Here is a 23,250-nt window from a genome sequence, read left to right on the forward strand (position 1 = left end):
CTTTTGCTTACATTTCACATGACCATATCTATCTCCAAAGGAAGCTGGGAAATGTCTCTTTTAGCCAGGAACATTGATGCTCCCATTATGTAGGGGATTTGTGAAGAAAGAAAAAGGGAGGAATGGGTATTAGGCAGGCAAGCAGCGATGTCTGCCACCCTGTTAGACATGCTAAGTATATGCTTCAGGACGATGTCAGAAAGTAGTGGTAGTAGGGAAAGGCAGAAGAATTGAGAGTTTTCAGGGGCTTCCAGCCCCTTCCTTCCTTTCACAAATGTGTTGAGCATCTGTGTGCCAGGCTTGGTATCAGAACTGGAAATCTAGCATCTTGGGTCATGATTTCCTTACCCTTAATTACTCACAGTTTAATGGGAGAGACAGGGAATAAATATATATTTATGGGTCACTCTAGAAAGGAGATTAACAGAGTACTGTGATTGAGAATACTGGATAGAGACTGGAAAATGCTGCTGCCTATCTGTCTGGGGGTGAGAAGGAAACAGTCTCGTGACTGTCTGAGGGACAAGCATTTTAGGCAAGGGGGGACAGCAGGTGCAAAGGCCCTGAGGTGGGACCATGTTTGAGGTCTTTCGCGGTTAGCCAGGAGTCCACTGCAACTAGATCGTAAGAATAATAGGGTTGGTAGGAAGTAGAGGATGCAGAGCCCCATAGGCCACGGCAGAGAGGCTGGATTTTATCCTCCTGCAGAAGGGAGTCTTTGAGGGGTTTGCCCTGCTTTCCCAGCCAGTGCATGTCCTGGAATTTCTTCTCCCAGGCCCCATGAGCGACTGACCTGTGCTTCTTCCCCAGCCTGCCCACGGATGTAGACCTCCTAGGACCTGGGCTGTGGCCCTGGGTCTAGGGCTGGAAGCTGCCATTGGTGCCTACAGTTGTGGCCAGCCTCACCATCCCCTTCTTTGTCTTTTTCTGTGTGTGTGTCTTTTTTAATTTTTCATCAGCTGCAGGGAAGCCAAAGGCTCAGAAACTCAAGTGCTCATATTGTGACAAGTCTTTCACCAAAAACTTTGACCTGCAGCAGCACATCCGAAGGTAACTGGGCGTGGTGGGGCAGGTGGCCCCTGGGCAGCCCTGGTGGGGAGGTGGGATGGGGAATCCACAGTGGAAGCAGTGCTCCTTTCCCCTCCCCCTTCGCCTGGTGGTGACTGAGGCCCCAACCGGTCTGTCATGGTTCCTCTGTCCAGCTCAGGATGATTTTGCCCTTTGCTTCCTCAGTGGGAAGGATCTGTGGAGCCTGCCTGCCGTGATGAGGATGGTCCAAGGTGGGAATGGAGGAGGCGGAATTGACTTGAATGGCTAGGGGGAGGGCTTTATCGGTGGGAGGCGTGCCTCAGCACTCACTTCTGTAGAAAGGCCTGACCTCGGGGTTAGTGATGCTCTATGAACGTGCCTCTGCAAGTTCTCTGCTCGCTCAGTACTAACCATGACACCCCTTGTCCCAAGAACATGCAAGGAGCCCCTCTGGGCTTCAGGTTTTCCATTGTGAAGTGGAGGGGTGGTCTTGTTCGATGTTTCTCATAGAGTGGAACACTGGGACATAAAATGATTTTAGGTGGTTTGTAAATATGGCTATTGAAAATTTCTGAAAGAGTGAGAAAATTTTTTTCAATTTCTTTCAGTCAGAGGAGAAAGCCTCAATTAGGTGTGGTCTGTCTTTAACACCTTGCACAGTTTTGCTCATCTTTTATTACAGAGAGAGAGGGGGGAAGGGAGGGAGAGATAGTGCCCAAGATTCCAGCCATGGCAGGCAATAGCTTCTCTGTAGACCAGGGTCTTCCAGCCTATTGAGATTCTCTGTGGGGGCTGCCCTGTGCCTAGAAGAATGTTCAGCAGTATCCCTGACCTCTAACCACTAGATGCCAATAGCCCCTCCTCACTCCTCAGCTGTGACATCCCAAAATGTCTCCAAACATTTCCAGATGTCCCAGGAGGGAAAATCGATCTCTGTTGAAAACCACTGGTCTACAACCAGTGCTTGTCAGTAGAACTTTCTGCAAAGATGGGGAGACCCCAATAGGCGCTGTCCACAGGGCAGGGGACATATGGCTGTTGAGTACTTGAAATGTGACTGGTATGACTGAGAAACTGCGTTTTGGTAACTTTATTTATTTTTGGCCGTGCTGGGTTTTGTTGCTGCGCAGGTGCACTGGCTTCTCCTTGCAGTGATTTCTCTTGTTAGAGAGCACGGGATCTCTAGGGCACCCGGGCTTCGGTAGTTGCAGCTCCCGAGCTCTAGAGCACGGGCTCAATCGCTGTGGCACCCGGGCTTGGTTGTTCCGCAGCATGTGGGATCCTCCTAGATCGGGGATCAAACCTGTGTCTCTCGCACTGGCAGGCAGTTCTTTACTACAGAGCCACCAGGAAAGCCTGAGAAACTGAGTTTTTAACTTGATTTTATTTTAATGAATTTAAATTTAAATAGTCCTACGTGGTTTATGTCTGCCATAAGGGTGATGCATCTATAGATCTTAATAAGATTGTTTTATGAATAATTGTGTTTTTTGTTACTTGTGTTTATGACAAGCAGTTTTACATATATAATAACAACAGGAAGCTTCATTTTTAATTATTTTCAGTTCTTAAAAAGTGCATTGATTTGAAGGAAAGTTTTAAATAGTTATACAAGTGCTGTGTTGTGACGGCTAGGACGTTTTCTCCTTCAAGTAACAGAAAATTCTCCACTTAAACAATTGTTGTTCAGTCTCTCAGTTGTGTCCAACTCTTTGCAACCCCATGGACTGCAGAACGCCAGGCTTTCCTGTCCTTCACCATCTCCCAGAGTTTGCTCAAACTCATGTTCACTGAGTTAATGATGCCATCCAACCATCTCATCTTCTATCGTCCCCTTCTCCTCCTGCCTTCAGTCTTTCCCAGCATCAGGGTCTTTCGCATGAGGTGGCCAAAGTATTAGAGATTCAGCTTCAGCATCAGTCCTTCCAATGAATATTCAGAGTTGATTTCCTTTAGGATTGACTTGTTTGGTCTCCTTGCTGTCCAAGGGACTCTCAAAAGTCTTTTCTAGCACCACAGTTCGAAAGCATCAATTCTTTGAAACTGTTTTATCTCACAGCTTGAGATGGCCACAGAGAAGGTCCGCTCCAGGGCTGGTTGATTCAGCCACTCAGTCTTGTCACCAGGAGCCCGGGGTGTGTCTGTGCTTGCCTGCCTCAGTAAGAGGGCTCGTCCTCACGGTCTCAGGATGGTGGCCCACAGCCTCCAGATGCTCTGCCCGGGCTTTCCTGGTGGTTCTGAGCTCCTGAACTGAGGTCACAGTCCCTACACGTGGGTGCTGACAAGCCTTGTTTTCCGCAGCCACACTGGTGAGAAGCCCTTCCAGTGCATTGCATGTGGCCGTGCCTTTGCCCAGAAGTCTAACGTCAAGAAACACATGCAAACCCACAAGGTGTGGCCCCCAGGACGCAGCGGTGGCACTGTCTCTCGCAACTCTGTGACGGTACAGGTCATGGCTCTGAACCCCAGCAGGCAGGAGGACGAGGATAACACAGGTGGGTAGAGGTGACCACTGTAATGGGCAGCGTCTGGCTGGAGCCTCCCTGTGCAGCCCTGGGGGTGAGCAGAGCTGGCCACGGGTAGCTCACAGAGGGGGTGTTCTGTGCAAGCAACATATACCCACTTTTCTCTGGCCTGCCAGTGGGAACTGGCCCTACTGTGTTGACCCATTCTGTGCGTGCCTTCTGAATTCTTGTGAGCTCTGGAGAAGAACGCATTTCTTTCAAAACTCTTGTAGTACCTAGCACCTAGGGTTCAACCATTCAGCAAACATTTATGGAGGCTTACTGTGTGCCAGGGGTCTTCCCAGGTGGCTCAATGGTAAAGAATCTGCCTGCCAAGCAGGGGACTCAGGTTCGATCCCTGAGTTGGGAAGATCCCCTGGAGAAGGAAATGGCAACCCACTCCAGTATTCTTGCCTGAGAAATCCCATGAACAGAGGAGCCTGGTGGGCTACAGTCTGTGGGATCACAAAGAGTTGGCTACGTCTTAGCGACTAAACCAGCATGACCACCGTGTGCCAGGCCCCTGGGCCTACAAACTTGAGGTCAGAGGCCCCTGTCCTCAGGGAGAGTGAGGGAGGAACAGCTAAACACATGATTGTACAAGGAGCTGGGAGGCATCATGAGTTCAGCTGGGGTGGCAGTCAGGGTCGTTAACAACCGCAGAGCGGTCTAGAGTGTCTGAGGGGAAGGCCTGCAAGGGGAGACTTGAGGCAAGGGCTCTTCATCCATCAGAATGTCAGTGTTCAGTAGTTTAGCCCCTGGAATGGCTGTGTCCCTGTGCCCCAGCTGAGTGTGAGTGCAGGGCCTCAGTACCACGTCCCACACTGAGCCCATGGTTGGTGGCAGGTGAATGCAGCACAGCACGGGGAGGTGTCCTGGGCGTCCTTCCCGGGTGGCATGGCCCTCTGCCCTGACCCTTCCTCTGCCTTTCTCAGTGACTTTCCTCCCTGGCTTTCTCCACAGGGTTGGGCCAGACCCTGTCGAGTGCCCCGCAGCCCCAGGCCTTGCCCACAGCCGGCGAGGGGGAGGGGGACAAGCTGGAGGCCAAGCAGGTGGTCCTCATCGATAGCTCCTACCTGTGCCAGTTCTGCCCTGGCAAGTTCAGTACCTACTTCCAGCTCAAGTCCCACATGACCCAGCACAAGAATGAGCAGGTAGGTGAGGGGGCGGGAGCTGGAATGGGGCACAACCACCCGAGTCATGAGCCTTGGCTGATGCTGGGGTCTTGAACACGGCCTAGAAAGGGACAGGAGTGGGCCTCGGTTGCTCTGAGCTGCCATGTGACCATGATGGGCTAAGCTTCCCCCTCTGTCCTCCCTGGGTGGTGGCAGCTTTTTGGGCCATTACGGTGCTTGCCTGAGGGAGGAAGTCCACCACTCAAGGGTCATGTAATGAAGGAATCAGACACAGGAAGAATTCTTGCCACTTTGAGAAGATCTAGTATGTAAAAACCCGCCTATGGAGATTTGAGACTACAGCCTATTTTTTATTTTTTTCCATTGAGGTGTGATTTACATACCATAAAATTCACTCGTTTTAAAGTGTACGCTTCAGTAGTTTTTAATCTATTCATAATGTTATACACCCATCACCCCTGTATTTCTAGAACATTTTTTTTTCCAAAACATTTTTATCACCCCAGAAACTTTATACCCATTAGTGTTCACTCGCCCCTACTACCAGACTTAGGCAACCACTAACCTGTTTTCTGTCTCTATCGATTTGCCTATTCTGGACATTTAATATTGGAATCATCTAGTATGTGGCCTTTTGAGATAATATTTGCATTCATGTTGTAACATGTATCAGTACTTTATTCCTTTTTATTTTTGAATAATATTTCATTGTATGAATATAGCACATTTTGAATATCCTTTTATCAGTTGATAGACATTTAGGTTCTTTCTACTTTTTAGCTATTATGAGTAATACTTTGGTGATTATTGTGTACAAGTTTTTGTATGAACATGTGTTTTCAGTTCTCTTGGGTATAAAGCTAGGAGTGGAATTACTAGGTTATATGGTAACTCTATTCCAGTGTTTATTTTTTAAAAGTAATTTTTGTTAGTTATTTTTTCTCCCTATTAAAGTATCATATACCCAACATGCTGCTGCTGCTGCTGCTGCTAAGTTGCTTCAGTCATGTCCAACTCTGCGCGACCCCATAGACGGCAGCCCACCAGGCTCCCTCGTCCCTGGGATTTTCCAGGCAAGAACACTGGAGTGGGTTGCCATTTCCTTCTCCAATGCAGGAAAGTGAAAAGTGAAAGTGAAGTTGCTCAGTTGTGTCCGACGCTTAGCGACCCCATGGACTACAGCCCACCAGGCTCCTCCATCCATGGTATTCTCCAGGCAAGAGTACTGGAGTGGGGTGCCATTGCCTTCTCCATATACCCAACATAGAATTTGGAAATTCAGAAAAGCCTGAAAAATATATAGATTCACATTTACTATTTATTATATGCTAAGTACCCTGCTAGAGGGCTTCCCTGGTGGCTCAACAGTACAGAACCTGCCTGTAATACAGGAGATGCTGGTTGGATTCCTGGGTCAGGAAGATCCCTGGAAAAGGAAAATGGCAACCCACTGTATGGGGTGGAGAGTCAGATGCAACTTAGGACTGAGTAACAACCCTACTAAGGTTCCTTACATTCAGTACTTTACTTACTTCTCATAGAAACCTTAGAGATAGGCATTTTCAGTGTATCCAGATGAAGAAACTGAGGCTGAGAGAGATGAGTGATCCATCCAGAGTCACACTGCCAGTAAGTAACTGAGGCAGGATTCAAAGCCAGTTCGTTTGACTCCAAACCCCTTGTCATAACCAGCTTACAATATGTCCTCCCAGGAATCCAGCACTCAACGCAGTACGTTTTGTAGATTTCCTTTCCTTCCTTCTTTTTTTTGACTATGCCACATGGCTTGTGTGTTGTTAGCTCTCTGACCAGGGATCAAACTCGTGCCCCTTGCAGTGGAAGCATGGAGTCCCATCACTGAACCACCAGAGAAGTCCCAATGGCTGGATTCTTTAAATCCCCTATTATTGGACATTTAGGTTATTTCCTGAGTTTTGCTATTATAAACAAAACCATGATGAATATTGTTGTAATCAAATCTTTGTCCACATCTCTGACTTTTTCCTTATTATAGATTCTTAGCAGAGAGATTGATGGAGTTAAGTTAGACTATCCTTGGGGGGAAAAATCACCAAAAACTTTTACTCAAACTTGCTTAAACAATTAGGAAGTTTGTTATCTCACATAATAAGAAAACCCAAGATAGGGCAACTCAGGCCTGAGACAGTCAGTTGACTCAGCTTCGCATCAAGGGCCCTATGTCTTTCTAACTCTTGTCTCCACGGGCATGGCCCTGTCCTCTGCTGGTGGTTCACCTGTGGTCCTGTGATGGTGGTCACTTTTTCTAGGCAGAAGACCAGACACAGTATTATCCATGAGCATAAAGGGGTTATATTAATAATATCTTCTGTATCTTCTTTAGGAGCAAGGAAACCTTAGCCAGAAGCCTTCTGTAGCCCTCTCATTGGTCAGAGCCCATGCACCTGCTCTATCATTTAGAAATGCACTGTTAGGCTGCAAATAATAGATAACTGGCTTACTGGTTAGGATTTCTTTTCTCTCTCACATCATAAGAGGTCCATAAGTAGGTAGTATTGGGCTTATCTAGTAGGATTCTCCTGGCTTTCTGCTCTGCTGTCTTTAGCATGTGGCTTTCATCCTCAAGGTTGCAGAATGGCTGTCACACCTTCAGTCATCACATCTGTATTCCAGTTAGGATAAATGCAAAGAACAGAGGGAACTTCTCCTAGGAAGCTTTTGCCTTTGTGTCCAGGGAGTGATGCCCTCCCCAAAGATTACTGCCTACATACCATTGGCAAGAAATGGTCACACGACTGACGCTTGATGTAAGGGAGCCAGGGGATCAGCTGGGCATCTTGCCACTCTGAGCAAATCAGAGTTCACTTTGTTAGGAAGAAGAAGCCTTCTTCCTGCTTTGTTAGGAAGAAGGGTTGGAATTGTATAGGCAGCCCTGAGTGTGTCATGCAACTGTGACTGTTTCACAACCCTATGAGGAAGAGTGTGTGCGTGCATGTGTGCTAAGTCACCTCAGTCATGTCCAACTCTTTGCGACCCTGTGGACTGTAGCCTGCCAGGCTCCCTGTCCATGGGATTCACCAGGCAAGAATATTGGAGTGGGTTGCAATGCCCTCCTCCAAGGGGATCTCCCAACCCAGGGATCAAACCCGCATCTCTTACATCTCCTGCTTTGGCAGACGGGTTCTTTACCACTAGTACCACCTGGGAAGCCCCATGAGGAGTGTGTACTACTTATTAATGTATACCTTTTAAAATGTTAAAAGCATATCTTTCATACAAATAACTTAGTGAACTTGAATCAGAATTTTGCTTAATTCATTAATGGGGGAACTGGAAAAATGACAAAGCCGGTCAAAAGATGGTGCAGAACACTAATACCTATATCTCTGTGTAACTGTGTCAGTAAAAAAAAGGAATCCTGAAATAAATTACTAAGTTAGATACAAATCTGGTTTATGTCCTTCAGGGCAATAAAACCTCTGGAGTTTAAAAAAAAAACCCTCTGGAGTTATCTTTTCTACATGACAAAAATAATTTACATTGGATCAGTTTTCAAGTTAACATTTAACTTTAGAGAGTCTAGGTTCTGATCAGTAACAAACAGTCAAAACAAGTGACATCACCCAGAGAGTGAGGTGACCCTTAGCAGCTTAACTGTCTTCACCTAACTGCTTGCCAGACAGCACTTCTCAAAGTGAGGCCCCCAGCCCAGTAGCTTCAGTGTCACCTGGGTGCTTGGCAGGAATGCACATGTTCAGGCCACCCAGACCTGCTGCGTCAGATTCCCTGGAAGTGGCCAGTCTGCTACTGTGATGCAGGCTCGAGTTGGAGAGCCGCCATTCTCGCATAACATTGAAAGGATGGGATGCCATCTTTTCACATCTTTTCAAGATGTTATCATTCCAAGTTTTGGATAATTTTTCTTAAATATACCCAGTACATACAGTACAAGAGGGTTCCCTTTTCTCCACACCTTTTCCAGAATTTATTGTTTGTATATTTTTTTGATGATAGCCATTCTGACCAGTGTGAAGTGGTACTTCATTGTGGTTTTAATTTGTGTTTCTTGGAATCTAGAAAAATGGTGCAGATGAACTTATTTGCAGGGCAGAATATAGACGCAAACGTAGAGAACGGGCTTGTAGACACAGCAGGGGAAGAGAAGGGTAGGACAAATCGAGAGGGTAGCACTGACATGTATACGCTGCCGTGTGTGAAATAGACAGCTAGTGGGAAGCACAGGGAGCTCAGCTCGGTGCTCTGTGATGACTTAGGGGTATGGGGGTGGGGTGGGAGGGAGGCTTAAGAGGGAGGGAACACATGGTTATATACATGATGACTTAAAAAGAAATGTACAATTTGAGAGTGAAGTTTTATTAGGGGCAAAACGAGGGCAGTCCAGGAGGCAGCACCTCACATAGCTTGGAGAAACTGCTCCAAAGAGGCAGGGAGGGAAAGGTCAGTATAGATGAGATTTTGGTGAAGAGAGAGTACATGCAGTCAAGCACATATTTTTTCCCAGAAGGTTTCTGCTAGGCTTGTGAAGCTTTTGCTAGTCATGAGGAACAGTCATCACCATGAAGGATTTTAGTGCTTTTCTAGATATAGGGAGATACAAGAATTAGGCTCATAAAATCAGCTCCTAAAAATACCTGAAGACTGTCCTACTAGTTTTTCCTCGAGCATAGAGTGCCTCATTTCTGCTTTCCACCCGGAACTCCTTTCAGGGGGTGGGTCAGCTGTAGCAGCACATGATTTAATCCTTATAGAAGTAGATGGCAAGTGCCCGTGGCAAGTGCCAATTTGTGGTTGACATACGTATAGCCGATTCACATTGTTGTACAGCAGAAATGAACACAACACTGTAGCAATTATGCTCCAGTTAAACAATAACTAAATTAAAAAAAAATATGTATGACAGAAGCCAACACAATATTGTAATTATCCTTCAATTAAAAATAAATGAATGAAGAAAAAATAATAATAAATCCAGGGCTCCCGCAGCAGGGGAGCAGGGGAACAGCAGTTGAGTCTTCTATGAGCAGTGTTGGAGGTGGATACCGCAGGGCAGGGGACCACAGTGGAGGCGGCTCTCCAGCCTGCCCTCACCTGCCCTGCCTCTTCCCCCAAGGTGTACAAATGTGTGGTCAAGAGCTGTGCGCAGACCTTCCCGAAGCTGGACACGTTCCTGGAGCACATCAAGAGCCACCAGGAGGAGCTGAGCTACCGCTGCCACCTCTGTGGCAAGGACTTCCCCTCGCTGTACGACCTGGGCGTGCATCAGTATTCACACAGCCTACTGTCACAGAACAGCCCCAAGAAGGACAGCGCCGTCTACAAGTATGTGATCCCCCTTCCCTCTCCCTGCAGGAAGCCCAGGGGTCCATTCCCTTGGTGGTTCCAACTGCTCAGGTCCAGTGGGACATCTCAAAGGGGAATCTGAGGCTTCAGGGCCCAGCCTGGGGGAGTGGGTTCTGTGCCTTGGCACTGAGGGGGGAGAAAAGGTGGGCCCTCCTTGTATCATTCTTCAACTTGGCAGACATGCAACCTAAAAAAAAAAAAATCTTAAAAAAGGGAAGCCAATTTTTCCTTGTTCATAGTGGAAAAAAGATTTGTTTTTCCCTAAAGTAAAATATTATGAAAATAGTATTTTGTCTGATAATCTACACAATTTAGATTACATGTAGAACAGTACACTGATTTTTTTTTTTGGCTGCACCTGGTCTTGGTTGCTGAGCACAGGCTTTCTCTAGTTGTGGCAAACGGGGGCTACTCTCTAGTTGCGGTGTTCAAGCTTCTCATTGTGGTTTTTCTTGTTGCAGAGCATGGGCTCTGGGGTGCGTGCTTCAATAGTCGTGGTTCATGAGCTTAGTTGTCCCACGGCATGTGGGATCTCCCTGGACCAAGAATTGAACCTGAGTCCCTGCATTCATTGGCAGATGGATTCTTAACCACAAGACCGTCAGGGAAATGCTACATCGATTCTTAAATGAAAAAATGCACAAGTGTGTATTTGAAAGCAAAAATCATAAAAATAAGATTGGTATGTTTTATAATTATAAAATTTAGGTTAAAGTTGGAGCTATATGCTGATTCTTAGAATGGGACAAGGAATGAATTAAATGTGTATTTTATTGGGGGTAATTTTTCTGACAACCCTTTACATGGCTGTAGTCTTCTATTTCAGTCATAAAGAAGGTCCCTTTAGCAGAAATGATGAAGGGCTCCCTCCGTTTTGCCATATGCTTTTAGTCCTTAGAACTTCCTATCATTCTCTTTGGATCCATTGATCATGTAATTGTCCTTGTCATTCTCGTTGGAGCTACTGAGCCTGTGTTCATCCTTGTAGAGTTTCCCTTCCTCAAGAGCTTTCTGGCTCCTCCTCCAGAATCCCATTTGCTGATGGTATTGTCCAGCATCACTTCCATGACTTGGAGGAACCCCTCACTGTTGCTCTCCATTCATTTTGCTGTGCATTAGCCTTATGTCATTTGGGAGCAGCTGCCTCACAAAATCTAGCACATGGGGATAGGTATTAGTGGGGAAAAAAAAAATAGGAGTTTTTGTCCAGGGACTTCCAGTTCATTAGTGAATATTTTCATGTTAGAATGGTTTTGCTTCTCTGTTCAGACTTGTATCTGCAGGGAGTTGGCTGATGACCTCTGTTAATGCATGCCCCCCACCCCAACCCTGGCCCACCTCTAGCTCTTGGGTGAGGCTTCTGGGGTTCAGAAATAAGTAAATACAGACTTTGAGTCTAGAATGCATGGACTGCTTAGGGAGACAGGAGTGTATATATTCTTACTATATGCTGTGATAAAATGCTGTCATAGATATATATACCCACGGTGAGAAGTAGGGCAAGGGACAGTATCCCAGGAGCAATGATATCTGAACTGGGTTTTGAAGGATGAGTAGGAGTTTGCAACTGTAAAGATGGGAAATAAAATAGCAAGTGGTTTAGAATAACTGTTCTATAGAATGGAAGTAGGAGGAGATGTTTAGATGGGGCCTGAGAGAGAAAGTGGGGGCCAGGGCCTGAGGATCTTGTAGAAACCACAGGAGCTTTGAGAAGCTGGCAGGGGAACTGGGCTCAAGAAATGGGGTAGAGGGCATCTGACCCTGGGGGAGATTGAGAAATGGGGCCCCAGGGGCAGGAAAGCCAGGTGAACTCTGACCAGCTAAGGGGTGATTTCTGGATAACGATGCGTAATTCCCATTTGTAGAGAGCATTTGCTTTTGCCCTTCCAATCTGTGGAATTTCTAGGAGTCCCTGTAGCTGTGTGGCTCTCTGGAGTGAGATGCCAAGTAAAAAGAAGTGAGTACCTGCAAGGTGGCTCGACCTGACTTAGCGACATTGAGCCCTGCCTTCCTGGGAGGTAGGTGGCATCAGTCAGTTCAGGTGGCTATAACAGAATATTATAGACACATGAGAGAGAGAGGGTGCCCTTTCTCTCTGGTCTTTTGTTTTCTTTCTTTCCTTCTTTAGCTGCATTGGGTCCTAGTTGTGGCATCAGAATCTTTTGTTGCAGCTCGAGGGTTCTTCATGGTGCCATGTAGGCCTCTCTCTAGCAGTGGTGTGGGCCTCTCTCTAGCAGTGGTGTGGGCCTCTCTCTAGTTGCGGCATGCGGGCTCCAGAGCACGGGGGCTCAGTAGTTGCAGGGCATGGGCTTAGTTGCCCCTCAGCATGTGGGGTCTTAGTTCCCTGACCAGGGATTGAACCCACATTCCCCGTGTTGGAAGGCAGATTCTTAACCACTGGACCACCAAGGAAGTCCCTGCTCTTTTCTTATAAGGGCACTAATCTCATCTGGAGGCTCCCACTCTCATGATCTCACCTTGACCTAAGCACCTCCCAGAGGCTCCATCTGCAAATACCATTACATTGGGGATCAGGGCTTCACCATATGGATTTTGGAGGAACCTAGTTCAGCCCATAGCTGTGGTATTCTCCCCATTGCAAAGATGAGGACATTGAGGCTCAGAGAGGAGACGTTAGCATTCCATTATACGTGGATAGGCTGTAATTTATTTAACATGTCCCGTACTACAGGTTAATTGGGTTATTTCTAGTTTGTCGTTATTATAAACAACATTACAGGGAACAACTTTGGACCTGTGTCTTTGCTCATTTGTAAATAAGTCCCTAGAAGTAATTTTGCAGGTCAGAGATCAAAGAAGGGTTTACAAAAGATTAATTACTACCTGAAAAAATAAATTTATGTGCATACAATGCAGTATTTTAAAACTACCGAAGTGCATAGAATGAAAAGGAATTCCCTCTCCATCCTGACCTACTTCCACATCCCACAGGCAATCGCTTTCAAGAAGTGTTTCTTTTAAACTTACTTTGAGGGACTTCCCTGGTGGCTCAAAGTCCAAGCTCCCAATGCAAGGGCTCCAATCCTTGGTCAGGAAACTAGATCCTATATGCCATGACTAGAGATCCCGCATGCTGCGACTAAGACCTATTGCGGCCAAATAAATAATATTAAAAAAAAAACCTTACTTTGACATAATCTCAGACTTCTAAAAAAGTTATATGACTAGTACAAAGAATTCCCATACATATCCTTCACCCACATTTCCCAGATATTATAATACTAACCACACTGGCTGTATCACTTTCTGAGCTTTTTGAGAATAATTTGCTGACACCATGCTCCTTACCTTTTCTCTTTCATGTGTATTTTCTAAAAACAAGGATAACCTCTTCCATAAAAGCGTAGTGTAGTTATCAAAATCAGGAAGTTAAATCAATACAATTCTATTATCGCATGTATAGACCTTATGCAGAAATTTCCAATGGTTCCAATAGCATCTTTTGTAGATGAAGAAAAAACATTTTTCTGGTCCCAGGGTCCAGTCCAGGATCACACGTTGCATTCGGTTGTCCTTGTCTCTTCAGTCCCCTTTTTGCTGAAACAGTCTTTCTGTCTTTGTCTTTATGACCTTAGTATTTTGAGAGAGTAGAAGCCAGGTATTTTGTAGAATGTGCTCAGTTTGGATTTGTCTGATTTGACCTCAGGGTTGGTCCAGGATCGACACTTTTAGCAGGAGCATCACGAAGCGACGTTGTGTCTTTCTCAGCACATTGTATCAGGAGACACATGACATGGGTTTGCCCTATTGCTGGGCGTGTTACCTTGCATGACTTAATTAGGGTGGCATTTCTGGCAGGGAGCTTTCATTTTAATGGTCTTGCGAAACTGCCTCCCCTGCAAACCTGTGCCTCCTGCCACCAGAGCCTGAGCCATTCCCATCTTTCTCCCACCAGCTCACAAAGTCTCTGCCCTCCTAGTAGCACGGCTCCCACCCCACCCCCTCCTTCTTTCTTGCCATCTGCAGGCATTTAGCTTGTGGTTTTCAGGCTGTGGCCCGAGGGGGAGTCCCCTGGGCCCACCACAGGTGCGGCCTGCCTGTGGGTTTCCCACCATGGCCCTGGTGTACAGATGGCAGAGCCCACAGTTCCGTTTTTAGCGTGAATTGCCCACCTGCCTCTAGCTTTGCTCATTGGTACTGCACTGTAAATGGGCCCATTTGCTGGCCAATGTTTTCGTGGTGGGAAGACAGTGGGGTCTTTTCTCTAGTGTGGCTTGTGGCCTGAAACTGCTGTTTTGCGGGTATGTTAACCAGTGATGGTGGAGGAGGGGTGTGGCTGGTTACCTCCAGCCCCGTGCAAGCTCTCTCACCTCTCTGCTCCTCCCCATTTAGGTGTGTCAAATGCGTCAACAAGTACTCCACACCTGAAGCACTGGACCATCACCTGCAGACCGCCACTCACAACTTCCCCTGCCCGCACTGCCAAAAGGTGGGGATCCCTGCCCTTTCTGGCAAGACGAAAGTAGGGGGCAAGAGGTGGTGGAGCGAAGACCCCACTGTCTCCTCCTCTCCTGCCTCAGCACGTGCAGGCCAAGCTTGGGGTTGTCTCTGCAGACAGCACTTCTTCTTGAGGAGTGAGAGCTCTACCTGGCCCGTCTTGCCAGTTGGTCACCCACCCTGGCTGGCCGGGGGTTGCTACTGGGGCCAGGCGGGCCGGCCAGGCTGTGGAGTGAGGACTCTCCTGGACCCAGGCCCAGCATGCAAACAGCAGCCTCCAACTTCCTGACATCTTATTATCCTGGTTATTACCAGTTCCTTTTTTTTTTTTAACCAGTTCCTTTTTTACAGTAGATCTGGAATCTCTCACTAAAGCCCTTCACACCCATCAAAAATCCAGTCAGGATTCCATTTTTCACTTTTCCCCAAAACATAATTTTTGTCAAGTTTGTTTGAATCAGGTCCATATATTGTGATTGATTCTATTAATCTACAGATTCCCCTGTCAGTGCTCTTTTTTTTTTCTTTTAATGTGTTTGTTGAAGAAGCTGGGCCTTTGGTCCTGTGGAGTTGCCTGAAGTCTGGATTTTGCTGATTGCACCCCCTGGTGTGTGTAACTGGTTTCTTTGTTCTTCTCATTTTCCTACCACCTTTCATGGCAGATTTCCCAGGACAGACAGTCCTGGTTTCACTTCGGCCTCATTGTAGATGTTTCTAATTTTACAGCCTAATTTGGGGATTTGGAATTTGTGGTCCAAATAAAAGGTATCATGAATTAGCAAGAACCCTGTGCCAGATGTGGTTCTGAGCATTCTATCTGAAACTGACTCATTTAACCCTAGGAGGCTGGCATACTATTTTACAGACAGGGAAACTAAGGCACTGAAAGATCATCCAGCTAGGAGATAATGGAGTAGTAAGTAGTTAGGTCTGTGTCCTTGACCACGTATCTGTATCAGATGAATGAAAAAATGAATGAGTACCCTTCCTATGCCTGGGGAGGAAGAAGAATTTGGCTTCCGTGTTTTCTGGCTTTTTATTACCTTTCCATTTATTTCTTCAGTTACGTGTTCATTTCTTCATTCATTTCCCTGCTTGTCAGTCATTTAACTCAGGCCCTGTGCTGGGAAATGAGAGCTCCTCTCTGCCCTCTGGGAGATCTTGTGTGAGCAAAGGGCTGTTATTCAAATAGGTTAGATGCTAACTTTAAAAGTGTGGGTGGACTTTGGAGGCATTGAATATGTGGCATTGAGAAGTCACGGAGGGCTTCACGGAAGCAGTGACCTGAGTTGGGTCTTAAAGGATGAGTAGGAGTTTGTCCTGCTAAGAGAGAAAGTCTCTCTGGGTAGAAGCAACAGCGTGGGCAGAAGCTGAGCCAGCCTGTCTTGACTGGTCTTATGGGTGAGTAGTGGGAGCCATGAGCTTCTAATGACTAAGCTGTGCCCTGTGAGCCTTGACCCCTAGTGGGCAGAAAGAATGGTGTTTCCATAAGAGCTGGTAATGAGGGGCCCCTTGAGCTCATAATGTGAGTCAGACCTGACGCCGACTCCTTTGTCCTGCCAGGTATTTCCTTGTGAACGGTACCTGCGGCGTCATCTGCCCACCCACGGCAGCGGGGGCAGGTTCAAGTGCCAGGTGTGCAAGAAGTTCTTCCGGCGGGAGCACTACCTCAAACTGCATGCTCACATCCACTCAGGTGGGTACCCGCCCCCTGGCAACTTCTGCTTAATCCCCAACACCCTCCCCTAGACGCCCTCTCAGTTCCCCTTTCCATCCGCCTCTGGCCTTCCTTCCCAGCTCCTTCAGCCTGCTTCCTCAGCATCCTCCTGCCCAACCCCTCCTTCTCTTCATCCCCCACCCCATCTCCTTCCTGGCCCCCTACCCATCTGCCATCTCAAGGGAACAAGAGGTTCCCACCAACACTGTAGTAGAGACGAGCCTACGGAGGCTGGTGGAGGGACTCCTGGCTCTGCCTCTAGGAATTATCCCCTTGAGACCACTCTGAGCCCCTGAGACTGGGCCCGCTGTTCTCAATACAGAATTCCTTCCCACACCTTAACCTTTTTAATGACTACAGACCGTTCCATTGTAATGATCAGAATTACCTCAGTCATTGGATTGGCATTTTTCAAAAGTACTTATTCATCTTAGAGAGGAGGACAGAGAGGAAATAATGGCAGGAAATAAAACAGCCCAATCATAGTCCTTTTCCAAAGGGCAGGTTGTGAACCCTGACCCCTGTCAGATGAGAGCTGCTCTCCATGCCCCACCCCCACCAGCCCCACCCATGGAATCTGCAGCAGATGATTTGGGGTGACTCAAGTGGGCTCCGGGCCATACTGCTGAGCTATGGAATCTTAGTTCCCCCAAACACTAAGTGTACACCATGAACCTCAGTTTTCTAATCAAGGACTTAGCTTATGGTTTGTTGTAAGGATTCAATCAGATAAGATGTAATTGTCCCCTCCTGTAGGCTTCCCTTGTGACTCAGCTAGTAAAGAACCTGCCTGCAATGCAGGAGACCTGGGTTCTATCTCTGGGTTGGGAAGATCCCCTGGAGAAGGGAAAAGGCTACCCCACTCCAGTATTCTGGCCTGGAGAAGTCCATGGGGTCACAAAGAGTTGGACATGACTGAGCAACTTTCACTTTCATTTTTCACTTTCTCTGTTCCTGTATGGACCCCATTTCAGTAAATGTCAGGACCGTCCACCTTGTCACCTGTGCCTCAGGCTCATCCTTGACTCACTTCTTCTCCTGCCCCACAGCCAGTCCATTGGCAAGGGCTGCCGGTTCTGCTTTCTCAGCATCACCGGTACTTGGCCACTTCCCATTTCTTGTACCAGCCTCCTTCCTGCCTGAGCCCACACCGCCCTCAGTCTGCTCTCCTCCCGCAGTCAGATCCTGGCCCTCCTCTGCTTGGCCCCGCTGTGGCTTCTCATTCAGCTCAGAGTAGAAACCTTGGCTTTCAGGCCCTCCCTGTCAGGCCTAGCTGCCTTGACTTCCTCTTCTGCCTCATGTTCCCTTCCCTGCTCCTTCCACTTTGTTCCTCAGACACACCCCGCACCCTGCCTCTCCTCCTGCCTGGACTCACTCCCAGTGTCTGCCAGGCTCACTCCTTCACCACCTCAGGGCTCACCTCAGGTGTTACCTCATCGGAGAGGCCTTTCCTGCCCCTCCTAACTGAAGCAGCCCCCTCGTCTCCTTGGCAAAGCAAAGTCCTGAGGAAGGAGAGAGAGGTCTTCCCCAGGCCACCTCTCTAAAGGAGTTGCTGCCATCTGGTGGGGACCCCTGTGCCCCAAATTCAGACTCCCTCTCAGGGCACCCTGGGTCCCCCCAACGGGGTTTCCTCCTGCAGGTGAGAAGCCCTACAAATGCTCAGTGTGCGAGTCTGCATTCAACCGCAAGGACAAACTGAAGAGACACATGTTGATCCATGAGCCATTCAAGAAATACAAATGCCCCTTCTCGTGAGTAGAGACGACCCTGGGTAGGAGGGGCAGGTTTACCAGCTGTGGGGTGGAAGGGGGCCGGGGCTGAGGGCGCAAGGCCCACTCACCTTTTGTCCTGTCCCGGGTCCTGCCTGGCTGCCTCACTTCCCGCCCTGCTTCCCTGCCCAGCCCCCAGGGTAGATGAGGGCTAGCAGAGTGGCCAACAAGAGAGTCCTGGGCTTAGCGCGCTCCCCTGACCAGTGTTTTGGGTTCTAGGACACACACGGGCTGCAGTAAGGAGTTCAATCGGCCAGACAAGCTGAAGGCTCATATCCTCTCTCACTCCGGTAAGTTGCTCCTGCACCTGCTGGGAAAGTCTGGTTCAGCTCGAGCCCCCTGGGCAGGACCCTGGAAAGAGCGGGCACGTCTCATGAGACTTAGTATCCCTGCCTGACACCTTCTAGCCAGCAGACTCTTGCTCCCATGAGCCCCGCCTATGTTTGGGTCCTCAGGGTGCACAGAGGTGAGTCAGCCACAGCCTCCAGGTGGAGAAGGGAGCTGACTCATGAGATGACTGTATCAGAGAAGCACCCACTGTGATAGAGATGGGGTCATGTGGGAGGGAGATCACATTCTCCGTGGGTCCAAGATAAGGCCAGAGGGGTTCCTTGGTCCCCTCAGCAGAGAAGGGCAGCTGGGATGTGGAGTAGGGGTCTTCACGTCACTCCTCAGTTTCCAAGGGGCTCCACGGAGCTCCCCATAAGATTGCTGCTTCCCTGGAGCAGCTTGGCTGGCTTCCCACATCCATGTACCATTTGGTCTGGAACACAGTTTCTCAGTGTCAGCACTATTGATATTTTGGATAATTCTTTGTCATGGATATCTGCCCTGGGCACTGTAGATTGTTTAGCAGCATTTCTGCCTCCAGGGGACAAGCCAAGAAATCCCTGGGTAGTAAAGTCACCCCTGATGAACAGCCAGTGGTTTCCAGAAAGGATCTAGTTTGAAATCTGGGAGAGTAGATTGAGGATTTAGAGACAAAGAGGCTAGGTTGGATTCTTGGCATTACCACTGTCCTGCTGGGTGACCTCAGGCAAGTTTCTGCCCCCTCTCTGAGCCGGCATTCCAGGGAAACTGAGGGGGCCGTGGCACAAGCTGTGTGTGGGATGGAGTTGACTTCACAGTGGACATGGAGGCACCGGTGATTGACCCAGTGAATGATAGCTGAGAATCTACCACATGTCAGGCACTGGGGGTGCCATGAGGGAGCCAGGCAGAGCCACACCCCACTCTCCTGGGAAGCTTAGCATTTAGTGGCAGAGATAAAAAATGAACAGCAAACAGATAAGTATATTACACTAAAATATGTTGAGTTCAAAGATGGAAATAAGCAGAGTGAGAGGGCAGAGAATAAAAGAAGTGGGTGTCACGGAGGACTTCTCGGAGGAGGTGACAGAAAAGCTGAGTCTGAGAGATGAAAAGAGCCAGGAAATGGCTTCCAGGGTGAGGGAGCAGCAGGGGTGAAGCCTTGAGGCAGGGAAGAGACTGGGGAGTGTTTGAGATGAGGAACGGTGGGCAGGGGGCCTAGAGCTCAGAGAGCAAGTGAGAGGAGCGGAAGGGGCTGAGAGGAGAAGGGGCTGGTCAGCCACACGCAGCTCGGTGGGAAACTTGAGGAATCACTGGAGGGTCTGGAGCAGGGGAGTGTCATGGAGGAGTTTTACCAAGACCTCTCTAGGTGCCCTGTGGGGAGTGAGTGGTGTGAGGGGGCCAGGGTGAGGCAGGCCAGCCAGAGAGGGGAGAGATGATGGCGACCTTGCAAAGTCAGCCACGGTGTGGGGGCTGAGCTTGCTGTTCCGGCAGAGGGAAAGAGCACACGGAGAGGCTCAGAGGCAGGAGGCTAGCACAGGAGAAGTGGCTGGGGGAAGGTGGGAGCTACAACTAGTGGGAGCAGGGCCCAGGTCACACCCCTGCTCACAGGGCAAGCTGAGAAACTGGGTTTTACTCCCAAGTGCCGAGGCAGCCGTGTAGGGTGAAGGGTCTGGGCGCCTCTCACGGCCTTCCCCTCTCTCCTCAGGCATGAAGCTCCACAAGTGCGCCCTGTGCAGTAAGTCCTTCAGCCGCCGCGCCCACCTCGCTGAGCACCAGCGTGCCCACACGGGCAACTACAAGTTCCGCTGCGCTGGCTGCGCCAAGGGCTTTTCCCGCCACAAATACCTCAAGGACCACCGCTGCCGCCTCGGCCCCCAAAAGGACAAGGACCTGCAAGCCCGGCGGCCCCCCCGGAGGCGGGCAGCCCCCCGCAGCGGCAGCGGCGGTGGGCACAAGGTGGTGACACCCCTGCCTGACCCGCTCGGGCTGGAGGAGCTGAAGGACACAGGGGCCGGGCCCATGCCCGAGGCCGCCCCAGGCAAGCCGCCCTTCTCAGAGCCAGATGCCGTGCTGTCTATCGTAGTGGGGGGTACGGTGGGGGGCGAACCTGAGCTGGTAGTGCCTGGGCATGCCGAGGGCCTGGGCTCCAACCTGGCGCTGGCAGAGCTGCAGGCAGGAGCTGAGGGCTCATGTGCCATGCTCGCTGTGCCTGTCTACATCCAGGCCTCGGAGTGATGGACCCATGATGTTTGCTCCTGCGTCCTGCCTGATGCTCATCTTTAGGTCCAGAGCCACTGGGAGCAGACCAGAGAGCCTTCCCAGTGGAAGTGAGCCATTGGTCAAAATCCTTTTGGAACATCATCTGTAAACCCTGGCCCAAGGCCGCCTCTCTGTGTCCCCTGTCCTGCTGGGAAGCCCTGCACCATTCTGGGATCCGAGGCAGCTGAGCCTGAGTGGCCCAGGGTCTGGCTGGTCCAGGCTGGTGGTCGGGCTGCCTAAGAGGGAAGACAGGGCCGTCCCATCCACCCTTCCTCTAGGCTGCCAAGGGGCAGCCTCAAACTAAGCTGCTGAGGCCTGAGATGGTTAGAGCCCTTATCTGGTGAACCTCTTCACATGCAGTTCCTCCCAGCATCCCCAGATGACTCTGTAATGTACACATGTACGAGGTACTCGAGTGTCATGGTTAGAGTGGAGCTATCAGCCAGATCTGGCTTCAGATCCAAGCACTGACACTTACTTGCTGTGTGACCTTGGGTAAGTCACTTCCCCTCTCTGAGCCCCACATTCCGTGTCTGTACAATGGGGCTTATGACAGTACTACCTCACAGGGCTGTCATCAGGATCCAGTATGATGAAGTGTGCAAAGAATTTGGCATAGTGCTCAGCACTGAACAAATGCTCAATAAATGTTTTTTTTTTATCAAAAGTGACTCAGGCCCTACCTTTGGCAGTTTTTTTCTTAGCTCCTAGGTGGCAGCAGCGCCCCCTCCAAAGCATGAAGGTGCTGAGGGGTCCCTTGGCTGCTCACTCACAACTATCCTGCCCCAATAGCCACAGAGAGGTTTGATGCATCCAGAACAGTTATTTTAGATCATGACCCATGGAAACCCACTGAGGAAGGGGTTTATAACTCACTTTTGAAAATGCAGAATCCTGGGTCTTAGCCTAAAACCCTCTGCGATCAGAAACTCTAACCAGAGCCAGAGGACCATCTTCCCTGGTGGCTTAGACAGTAAAGCGTCTGTCTACATTGCGGGAAACCTGGGTTCGATCCCTGGGTCGGGAAGATCCCCTGGAGAAGGAAATGGCAATCCACTCCAGAACTATTGCCTGGAAAGTCCCATGGACAGAGGAGCCTGGTAGGGACCCTGGTAGGGCTCCATGGGGTCGCAAAGAGTCAGACACGACTGAGCGACTTCACTTTCACCCTCGCGTCCAGCATTCCCTTCCCCGTCTCCAGCTAGTCCAGGGGGAAAGCACACCAGGCTCCCTGGGAGGCAGGGAGGAGAAAAGGGGCCTTGACCAGTGCTTTCTTATTTATCTTCACCACTGGCTTGCTGGTCCACATTGCCTCAGGTGCAGGAGAGGCCTCTGAGGCTCGAGATGGGACAGGACAGGATTCGAGAGGACTGTCGGCCACAATCTAATCATGGAGTTTCCCTGAAAAGGACATCCCTCAGACGTCTGTGTGTGGGCTTGCGGCTGGAGCTCAGAGCAAGGCTGACTTCCCCATATCCTCAGGAGAGGGTGTGATGCGGTGGGAGGGATGAGTGAGGCAGCCTTGCACAGCAGAGGGGGTGAGGGCAGTAAGTGTACCTGGCCCAGCCGTCAGAAGGGCCGGGGAGGGACTGGTGGGGACAGGAAGTCTCAGAGGAGGAAGTAGCCTTTGACACAGAGTGTTTGATGTATGGGTAGATAGAAGAAAGCATGTCAGGCAGAGCAGGGCATGAGCAAAGACATTGAGGTGTTGACAGTGATTGAGGCCTGGGGCTGGTGTGTGGCCCAGGGTGACAGAGATTTGGGGGAAATGGGTCAGTCACGATAATCACTAATTGCTTCAAACCTCCATGTGATGGAAGCTGTGTTGTAACCCTTCTGTGTCACATCAGTTCAGCCCCATGAGGTGAGAATTGTCACTTTCCTTATTTCACAGATGAGGTAACAAAGGCCCAGAGAGGCAGAGTTTCTTGCCCAAACACACACAGGAAGTCAGAGTTGGGATTCAAGTTGGGGGGCCTGCTTCCATGTATGCTTAGCCACTCTGCTCTACTGATGGGTCAATTGAAATATGGGTCAATGTCAAATCAGAGAGAGCCTTGGATGTTGGCTTAAGGAATTTTACTCTCTACAATGAATATATTCTCTATTCTCTATAATGAAAGCATCATGGGTGGCATTAAACATTTTTAAAAAAATTGTAACAGTTATAGTAAAAAATGTGAACAACCACATCTCCATCTTAATACAACTATTTAATTATACTTCTCTTTTTTTCCTGTCAATGTATGCATGCATGCACTTATCAATAATCATGAGGACTAAAGTTGACTAGGCACTTACGTCATGCCTGGTGTGCCCTAAGCACTTTAAGGTGAGTGCTACTTTTAATCACATTTTACATCTAGGATGAGGCAAGGTTAAGCAGCCCCAAGTCACACAGCAGTAAGTGGCAGAGCCAGGCCCCCAAACAAGGGCCATATTAAGATCAGGTCTAATACTTAAAAGATGTGGAGTTGGACTGCGGCTGAGGAGGCTGGGGCAATATTGGGGTTCTCGTAGCTAAATCTGTCCTAGGTTGGCATATGGGAGACTGGGGCCCAGAGAGGGGAAGGCCCACGGTCAAGGGTCACTCAAAGTTGATGACAGAGCTTCTGTAGGACAGGGTGTAGGAGAAAGAGGAACTAACCTTGGCATCCAGGGTTGTCAAATCCAGATTGTGGCATCAGGCAGATCTGGGTTTGAATCCTGGCGCTGCCTCTTCCCAG

General features: G+C 49.1%; 1 protein-coding gene and 1 non-coding gene across 4 annotated transcripts in view; both read left to right on the forward strand.

Annotated features, from left to right (window-relative positions):
* Positions 1 to 21,195, forward strand: part of ZNF341 (zinc finger protein 341) — a 40,436-nt gene extending 19,241 nt beyond the window's left edge. For all 3 annotated transcript variants that reach the window (XM_055544794.1, XM_055544797.1, XM_055544796.1), the window contains 9 exons: positions 960 to 1,050; positions 3,331 to 3,524; positions 4,497 to 4,687; positions 9,780 to 9,988; positions 14,363 to 14,459; positions 16,031 to 16,163; positions 17,824 to 17,935; positions 18,173 to 18,243; positions 19,971 to 21,195. In XM_055544794.1, coding sequence (XP_055400769.1) covers positions 960 to 1,050; positions 3,331 to 3,524; positions 4,497 to 4,687; positions 9,780 to 9,988; positions 14,363 to 14,459; positions 16,031 to 16,163; positions 17,824 to 17,935; positions 18,173 to 18,243; positions 19,971 to 20,500 — 1,628 coding nt within the window. In that variant the 3' untranslated portion in view covers positions 20,501 to 21,195. The remainder of the gene's footprint in view (positions 1 to 959; positions 1,051 to 3,330; positions 3,525 to 4,496; positions 4,688 to 9,779; positions 9,989 to 14,362; positions 14,460 to 16,030; positions 16,164 to 17,823; positions 17,936 to 18,172; positions 18,244 to 19,970) is intronic.
* On the forward strand, positions 3,833 to 3,903 carry TRNAG-GCC (transfer RNA glycine (anticodon GCC)). The gene has a single exon. It is a non-coding gene; the product is annotated as a tRNA-Gly (tRNA).
* Positions 21,196 to 23,250: the final 2,055 nt, after the last annotated feature.

Source organism: Bubalus kerabau, chromosome 13, assembly GCF_029407905.1.
Source record: "Bubalus kerabau isolate K-KA32 ecotype Philippines breed swamp buffalo chromosome 13, PCC_UOA_SB_1v2, whole genome shotgun sequence".
Taxonomy (NCBI): domain Eukaryota; kingdom Metazoa; phylum Chordata; class Mammalia; order Artiodactyla; family Bovidae; genus Bubalus; species Bubalus kerabau.